The 9,350-nt window shown below is 47.4% G+C and overlaps 1 protein-coding gene across 1 annotated transcript in view; it reads left to right on the forward strand.

Moving 5' to 3' along the window:
- Positions 1-1,516: 1,516 nt before the first annotated feature.
- T265_07614 (hypothetical protein) overlaps positions 1,517-9,350 on the forward strand; it is a gene marked incomplete at both ends in the record, with an annotated part of 65,320 nt that continues 57,486 nt past the window's right edge. Inside the window, one exon of the mRNA XM_009173178.1 lies at positions 1,517-1,883. Coding sequence (XP_009171442.1) covers positions 1,517-1,883 — 367 coding nt within the window. The remainder of the gene's footprint in view (positions 1,884-9,350) is intronic.

The raw sequence follows: 9,350 nt of genomic DNA on the forward strand, positions 1-9,350 counted from the left end.
GCGTTCGTATCATCAATTCATCGATCACGAAGTTAAAAAGAAATAAAGAGAGCGGGTATCCCTGACTGACATTGCTTTGTGTACGGAAGCTTTTGAAGAACTTTCCGTTGTCAGTCACACGTCCGGAAGTCTGAGAATATAGAGAACGTATTTTGTTCTCAGAGGGTTGTGCATTCGGTTACTTAAGCACACTGTGTATGCGGAAGTTCCAACTTCAATGAACACCGCTTGCTGAGAGCTAGTATTTGTTGCCTAAAACAAATGACATCTCAGATCTCCAGTTATTCGTTGTAATTGTCGTTGTTACTAGGCCACGTTTAGGCATTACAGTGGCTACAGTTGCTACAATTTCAATGACGAACTATATGGACGATTGGAAAGATACGCGATGGAAGGAGTAGCGTGTATCCAAAAGTGTCGGTAATATTCTCCTCAAGAAGGAGGCAAGATGAATCTGGGCAATGAAGGCACGTCTAGCAATGTCTCCAAATATTGACATGCGCCGCCTCGAGTTCCCCGTCCTAGGAGACAGTTTTGATGAGCGGAGTTGACTGTGATGACAACGGCATTCATACAGTGGCGTCACGTCACTGCTCGACCCCCTGGCTCGTGATCATCCTCCGTGAATTTGTGAGGGATGGTACTGAAAGGTCGACTCGAATAGAATGCGTGACCAAGCAACTGAATGTGATCAGCTCATGCGTTCCGTTTTTGTTATTACTTCCGGAGCCCGTTTTGCCTATTCCAGCCTTATTGGCCCGATATTAAAACTGGACAAAAACAGTGCTCTGAAAGCACCGATGGTCAAACGCCAGAAGCTCTTCACGGCTATCGGCGCGCAGCGAAAAATTTCTTATATGGAGCACGCCGTAACATACTAGGCCAGGAAAGACGAAAACCAGCGAAGAGAACAAAAACAGCGAGTTACCGTATTTGGAGATGATTTGGGTCGAAATCTTACTGTTCTCCGCGATGCGAGCGTGAAGAAAGTAAGAGGTTTCCTTCTGGCGACCAACATATCCCTAGTCATGAGAGCAGCGGTGCTCCTTTTCTCTCACGAAAGGTAAGGTTAGAGAAACCCGGGCACGGAAGCCGTAAATGCCGATCACCGAATGTTCATCTGCTGTGCGGAGCACGTCAGAAGCGGGATAAATAAGTCTTGTTTCTTACACACTCAAGTTAGGCTAACCTCCAGCAATCGAGCAGGCCAGAATGTTGAGTCGTCCTTTTACTCGACAGCATACCATCAGCACTCGACACTAGGGCTCCGTTGTCGTACGAACATGATCTGTTGGAACGCGCTCACTATGAAAAAAGAATAAAAGTCGATTGGAAGGGGACTTAGTACCAGTCTTCTACTATCATTTCTAGGTACCAAAACCTGCAGACACTCATTCGTGCAATCTAAAAAAGAATCTGATAACAGAAAGAACGTCGACATCGATTAGCAGCTATATATCGCAGCGGCTTCAAACGGGCACAGCGGGGAGCACGCGCTTTCTCCCGTATTACTCGCATGGACTTCCAAATGCTCCATGGGGCCTTCGTCAGACCACTCCACGAATACGCCAACCAAGTTGTCTACTCAGGACTCACAAAAGACGTAACCATCATTGAGCGTGTCCTGCGAGCCGCCACGAGAATGGTTGCCGGCCTCAAATCTGTGGACTACGGAACGCGTCTCGTGATGCTCGATCTCTTTCGCCTGGAGTACCGTCGCCTCCAAGGGGACCTAATTCTTACTTATGCCCTGTTTGAACAAGGCTTGGCAAACAGGTTTTTACCGATGAACCAACAAACACACGGCGTGGATATAGTGGGAAAATTTTCAAGTTCAGAGCACACATTCCTTAGACAACATTTTTTCCCATTTCGGGTAGTAGGTGCGTGAATTGACCTTCTTTCGACGGTTGTTCGCGCTCCTTCTAGAACCCAGTTCAAAGCACTATAAGACACTTATTTATGCTAGTCTTCGCGCTGGCGAGCATACTGCCCCGCGCTGAGAACATAAAAAGCAGTGCCACACCGTTTTTACTTGTGCCCTTCAGGTGAACGACAGCCACTGACCGACAAGAACAAAAGCGACCCGGGAAACTTGGGCAGAAGTCTCAATCCAGTGTACCGATCTGTGAATCCGTGGATCTTATCCTGGAAGACGAGTTGCACCAACAGCCCCCTTATTTCTTTGAATCACCCCCGTTCCCTTCCGTCACGTCAAACGTTTGTCACCTCCACTTTGGCCAATACAAATTGGGCAATAAAAACGGCACCCTGTTTGGAAAACTATGGCTCGGCATCAGCGAAACATAGCCTGATGATGCGGTTTCTGGCGCTGGGCACATTTTTGGGCTAGATATCGTGTCGCACAGCTGGACAAGCGTGTTCTAATTGCTTATTACGGGTGCACTGACAAACATTGTCAAGAGAAATCGTTCTTAAGTACATGAAAAGGCCTAACTTCCGCTGCCTAAAGAGACCAAATCCAACAGGCGTACACCACGTACTGTCGTCGTCATCAGCATCGGGTGTAAAGATCACAAGCTTGTTGCACGATGGCCGTGGCAACTACGACTTCGTTCACCGCCGATTCATGTATGTAGGTGAAAGCGTGAGCAAGCGTGAGCTTCTATAATCGTTGCGTCATTGGGAATTTAGTTCACAAAAATGTGGAGGATTTATTCCAGGAACGAAGACATTTATGCATTGGCCGGATGAACTGGAAAAGTAGTCGTGTGACAAACATCGGGTTCGAATCGCGGACTCATCTATCCCACTACACAACTCGGCTCCGAGACGCCGTTGATGGAAACATTAGCTAGTTGGCTAGGCCTTTTTGGACCAACCGTGCGTCCTTAGATTGTGCATGAATCGACACTCATTGAAACTTGAGGGCACCTGTTAACATGCTTTTATCGACTGATCACAAAGAATGCTCCTAAGCTGATGCACGGTAGGCAGAGTTCCATATCACCAGTACTTAAATATGTATCAATCAATATATATCGCTAGCCTCATTTTTGAAGAACGATGCCCCTGGTGTACCACGGCCTACATGTACCGGTCGGTGCTAATAATGTGGCGAGCATGTACAGAGGTTGTTGTGTCTATGGTAGTTAACGGCCATATGGAGTCTCTGGTGAACAGAGCAAATTAATAATGTAAGGCAGATACAAAGTAACGAGGAGGAAAATCCAAGTAAATTTTGACTCACAGTTCAAAATAGAATATTCCGTAGTTCCGTATTCCGTTGAACCACCACACCAAGCTTAGTTCTATCTTCCTGGTATTCCAGATCTCCGGTGATCGAAATATAAATCCACAAGTGTAAATATATTAGTCCAGTGTTTGTAGCTGAAATGTTTGCTCACGTTTAGTGTTAGCAGCGGTCAAATAAAGCCAACCGGCGGTCACAACAACGGTCACTCAGCAAAAGTCTCAAAGTCACGTTGGAACCAACAAGCGGGCGGCTGCGGTTGTATTTCAGTAAAACAAACTTTTGTACAGAGATGTGACTGATAATGATGGGGGGAAAGGAGATGATACTGAGCATGAAAAAGAGCAGTTTACAAGTGCTACATGTCTGAGCCGCATCCGCAATGTGATTGAGCATCGTGTTAGCATCGTGTTAGAGTTAGCACAAGTGCACGTATGTAGAGCCAAGGTTTTTGTGGTGGATCCGCCCGTGAGGTAACTATCCTGGTGTGGTCTCCAAATACGTAGTCCATGTGCTCTGGAAGCACCGGAGGAAAGTGATTTCCCAAGGTAGGAGATAATGACAATTCTCGTGCATGGAAAGCTGAAACAAAGCTCATGAGCCGAAGGTCAACAAGCAAGGTTCTACAACACCAGTATTTACATAAATCAGTCAAACTGCCAGACATCGTACACGACAGATCCAATAATATCAATTTACATATATGTTATTTCCAGTACAGCCGTGGGCCGTCACTACCTTCTGGTGAACATTGAGTGCAGCTGACGTACTGACTGCCCACGTTACATCATGTCGTCCACATATTCGGTATCAGCAGGGCGAGTAGGCGGAAGTAGGCTAATGCTGACGACTCCCTTCTATCGCTTTCGCGTACTTTTTTGAAACTTGGTATCTATGAGCGAATAACTTGGATTTATTTCGTCTCCAAAGGTATTAAAGGATGGGAGTGAGTCGGGCATTATCTTATCAATAACGAGCAGAGATGAAAGGGAACAGCCTTGCCAGACACCACTTGACACCACCACAGGCAAGAGCATCCCGCAGATCTTCGGACGTCTGCGGGAGTTTGCATAGAGTGCTTACTGAAGGGTGAAGAATTTATGGTGGTAATGTTGATCCACAGAAACTGCAGTGGTGCTTGACGGTTCACAGAAAGTCAGCTTTCAAGTGAAGTAAGACCATCCGTGTATGGCGATGAAAGCATTGACACCGTGCCAAAATCTGACGGAGGGCGAAAATGAAATTGATGTATCGTCTTGCAGAAAGGAAGCCAGCTTGGTTTCCATGCATTTATCTCTCCCCGTGCTCAGTCAACCTTCAAAGGAACGGACCAGAAGGCATCTATCGATGTTACAGCTACCAGACTAATGTCACGGTGATTCATGCTCAATAGTCACGTACCTTTTTTGAAGATGTGAATTGTAACGCAATTGAAACCCCATTGAATCTGCTTGCATGATTCACATATGACCTTACGTGTGTTCCTCTCCATCCCTATTGCAGGTACCATGGACGAGCCACAGCGAGCACTGTACACGCCCCCTGAGTGACTTTGACTTAGTTCTGTAGCGCACAGGACTTGTGCCCTTCGTTTCGGTTTCAATATACGCACGTTGTTGCTCCGCTCCGGTCTTCTCTCCTGCGTCGCCCAATCTGTGCGAATGTGTGCTCCGTGTGCCTTGTGGTTGCAATTATATCAATGTCCATGTCTGCACATATCAGAACCGGCGTGCACCATCGCCTCATCCTCACGAACTTCGAATGCCTCTGACTTCCGTACATCCCACGAAGCGGCTGGAGTTGACAGCACTGTTTTAGTGCTACTGGTGGAAGGGCAAACTGTCGGTTTGAGTAGCACAAACTACTTAGTATTACCTCCGGATGCTAGGTTGCATATTGGTACTAAACGAATGTGGCAAGGAAAAGTGTAGATGGATAGAGGAAGCCTGAAGGCTCTCTCACATTTTGGTGTGGGCACACTGCTTTGTGGGGAGATTATGAAATCAACCGCACAACATTATTGTTTCCGAGATCTCGTCATCATGTCACTACGTATCTACCGGTTGAAATAGGAGCAAAAATTAAACGCAGCAAAGATTGGTTAGTGAAATGCAGACCATGGAGACATGAACGAATGGTTGTCTGTGCCCGTCATGTCGCATCTAGTTGGATGCTGTGAGACAGTGAAGAGGGATGTTGAGCGACTTGAGCAGTTGATTCGTGCCACGCGACCAAGGCCGACTCAGCGTTCGTACGAAACGTTTTTGACAGCACAGTACCGGGTTTCGTGGGCGTATGGCGACTGCCTCGGTTGTAGTCAAGCAAAGCAGTTGGATAGATACTAGTAGTCTGTCTGATACGTAGTGAATGATTTAAAATGACTCATTTGGAATGACTACGTGCCCGGTGTAGGTAGGACGCAAGTGAGCTTCTGGCTGAACTGTTGAAGTCAGTGTTATTCCGGTAAGGGGTTTGCTCGCGTATTTTCTTAGAAAGCTGCCGTGTCGTGCGCCAAACATACTCCACTGAACAACAGCAGGGGAAAGAATGTACAACCATATTCTGGGTAAGGACAGTCATTTTACCTTCGAGGGTTAAGTTGAGCAAAGAGTTCCAGCCGGCAAAATGCGTTGTAAGGATCGAAACAAGTGGAGATTGACCATGTCCGCCAATGGCAAACTCGAGTTTATTGACTTGTTTTTAACTGTCGTGATGGGCGGTTGGAAAGGGTGATCGGACATATTCTCGGGTACATATCTCTCCGAGTAACCGTTGTCTCAAAGCACGTTATCAATGTGCTGCAGTTTATAATTCAGTGCATCAGCAGAGCGAATACGTTTCGCTCGGTGCGTTAAAGTGTGAATCGGGCTTCGTTTCCGCCTCGGTGGCACAAAACTAAGGAATTTTTATGTACTGTTCATGTGGGCTTTCTGTAGACGGTTCTCCTAATTGAATCCGTTAGACGTCTGATTAAATTAAGGTCCAGGAAGTGAAAAGCGTTGTCACTCAGTTTCAGAAGTGAACTGAATAGAAAGATGTGCTCGGTTGAAGTTGGTCAGCAGAGCATCCATTTTGGAACCGTTTGATACTACCGTAAAATATCGGATACGTACCTGCGATAAAAGTGAGCACGTCTACTCTCTTCATTAAGTCGACCAAGCTCCAGTTCGTACGAACGATGAGTCTGCTTTGGTCGTGGGAGACGAATCAACTGTCCAAGTCACTCAACAGCTCTGTTGTTACAGCATCCAACTCAATGCAACATCGGGAGTACAAACAACCAATCGTTCTTGTCTCCATGTTTTGTATTTCACTAACTAATCTTCGCTGCGTGTTTAAATTTTTGCTCCTATTTTAACGATTAGATACGTACTAACCTGATGACGAGACCCCCAAAACATTAATATTCGTCACTGTGTTCTTTTTCAAAACATGGGGATATTTAAGCAACTGCACAGTAATTTTGATTGAGACTCGAGATGTGCTGCCTCCACGCACACAAGCAAAACATCAATGACGGACATATTCATGTCAAGAACCAGGTAATACGTTTACAATTTTTAACCGGATTAACTGGGCGCCAAGTCTGCTTGAAGCAAAACGTGGCAAATATGCTTACAAAAATTCTGGTGTTATATAGGCGAGTAGGCTTGTCAGCACGGGGACTGTGGACCAACGACAACCAGCGCACAGTTCTTCTTCCTCAACGCGTCTTACTCGCTTCCAACAGCTATCTTGTCGCACCCGTTGTCCGTGCACTTACATCCTTTAAACAACAAACGACGCGGTAGGTGTAAGGGAGTAGTTATGGGTAAACAAAAAGTAGGTTGGATAACCGGGAGGCTTTTAGTTTACTTGGCTCGTAGTAAACCCGTGAGAAACAAGCCTTCGTGGCTCAGATCGGATCAATTCTGTCGGGCCCGACCGCTCTCCGTCTAGTGGTGTTATTAGTGCAAAAGGAGAGTGCCTAATAAAAAAGAGCCTGTGGTGTGTGGTAACCACAGGGGGGTCAGAATGACCCCGGCCGTAAGGAGATTGCTGGCGTCACTGTTGCTTCGTCACCTTAGGGTACCTGTGAGACACTGACAGGAGAGTGGCAAGCGGGGTTCCGGGCTGGTAGGAATTGCGTTGACCAAATATTCACACATCGTCAGGCGCTGGGAGAACGGCATACGTATAAGTGACTCGCAATATTAGTGTTTCCGTGTTTCCAGGCCACAGTTCCTGTACTCCTAGATTTCCAAGTCGAATTCAACTCCGTTGACCAGTCCGTTCTTGACACATTTGCCCACCAAGGAATGCCCCGGAAGTTTGTGAACATAAGTTCTCTATATTCTCAGACTTCCGGACGTGTGACAGTGTACGGAAAGTTCTTCAAAAGCTTCCGTACACAAAGCAATGTCAGTCAGGGATACCCGCTCTCTTTATTTCTTTTTAACTTCGTGATCGATGAATTGATGATACGAACGCCGGAGGTTCTCCAGTACCCTGGTGTTCAAATAACCTGTGAAGAAAAGCTTGTCGAACTGGAGCAGACAGTCGACATCGTTCTCGTCTTCGAAGAGGAAGGCGCAGCTGTTTTTAGATAAACTGACCAAGGTCATCCCGTCCTTCGGTATGCACTTTGCACCCGCAAAGCGTAAGGTCATGCTTGTGGACGTGCAGTCACTGAGCACACCACGTACAATCCAGGGAGAGGTACTGGAAATTGTGGAGCGTTCTACATATCTTGGAAGTTATGTTAATTCTGGTTGTAGCGTGACAGATGAGGGAAATTCCTGAACCTGCAAGCCTCGGGTCGCGTATGCTGATTTGAGACACCTATGGCGTCAGAGTGATCTGCCCCTGAATCTCGAGGGACGTGTATATCAAGCTACAGTACGGGCTGTTTTGTTGCATGGTTGTGAGACTTGGCCTATTCGAGCAGCGGAACTGAGACGTCCTCAGGTGTTCGACAATCGTTGACCCAGAACCATACCTCGTGTGGTTTGGTGTCGGCGAATCCGTAATGAGGCAGCTAGAATTGCGTTTTGGGTTGTGCGACGGGTACTCCCATTGAAGAATGTGTCCAGCACCGGAAGCTGCATTAATTGGGACATGTGTTGCATATGCCGAACCATCGTTTACCGAAGAGAGTGCTGTCTTCCATGCCCACTTCAGATTGGCGTAATCAGAGAGGTGGTGTAGTAACGTTATTTTCCTCAGCTTAGTTCTCGGTCTGAGCCTCCCAAGCTAGCGTTCACGTCAAAACAACCACCGAAGGTGCACAAGGTCCAGTAACGCCCGAAACGAAATCAGGAACAGTCGTACAGCGCTTTGTATATATAGCGTAAGCGGCTATAACTTTCTGGAATTTCGGACTCGTTCTGGATGCTCCATTGGCAACCGGCATTTGGCCAATACTGGGTCATGATTGGCTGTTGGGTCCAGATGGTTGACCAATCAGATCTCGTCTTGATGCCGGACCGGCAAGCGTCGCGAATTCTGGGCCAACCTCGAGTGGACCAGGCTTCTCGGCCGTAGCAGCGCCTAAAGACGTGCCGTATGGTGGGATCCGCGTGGATTCCTGGCTAACACCCCCCGTTGAACTTTGTTGACGTAGCTTCGACGCCGGAATTTCAATTAGATTAGCCTCCCTGGCTTGCGGATCCCGTCTGTCCATAGTCGCGGTTGTAATCCGTGCTCAGGCTTGGCGTCTGACGAAGCAACTGCTTGATTTTCTGGGATGGTGCCGAGATCGAAAGTGTCCAGAAGCATTTCTAGACTCATATCACTCGGTCCTGTGGGCAAGATTGGTGCATCTGTCGGCCGGATTTGTCTCGCGTGGCTTATCCACTTGGCTGGACCAACTTGAATCTCGTAGAGCACTTTGCCGCGCCTGCGAAAGATGAGTCCGACCACGTGCTGTAAGCGCCGACCACGTCCAAAAAGTGTTAGAACACACTGGACCTGCATAATCGATGTGAAGACGAGACCAGGGTTCGGTCGGTTGCGGCCACGAGCTTAGGTAGGTTTTCACCGGTGACTTGGATGCTTCAGCGCACCGCAGGCAAGATTTCGAGACTTGCTCGATCTGGGAGTCCATCAAAGGCCAGTAGACATAACTCCGAGCAAGGGCCTTCATCCTGTTTGTTCC

The sequence above is a fragment of the Opisthorchis viverrini genome (assembly GCF_000715545.1).
Source record: "Opisthorchis viverrini unplaced genomic scaffold opera_v5_176, whole genome shotgun sequence".
Taxonomy (NCBI): domain Eukaryota; kingdom Metazoa; phylum Platyhelminthes; class Trematoda; order Opisthorchiida; family Opisthorchiidae; genus Opisthorchis; species Opisthorchis viverrini.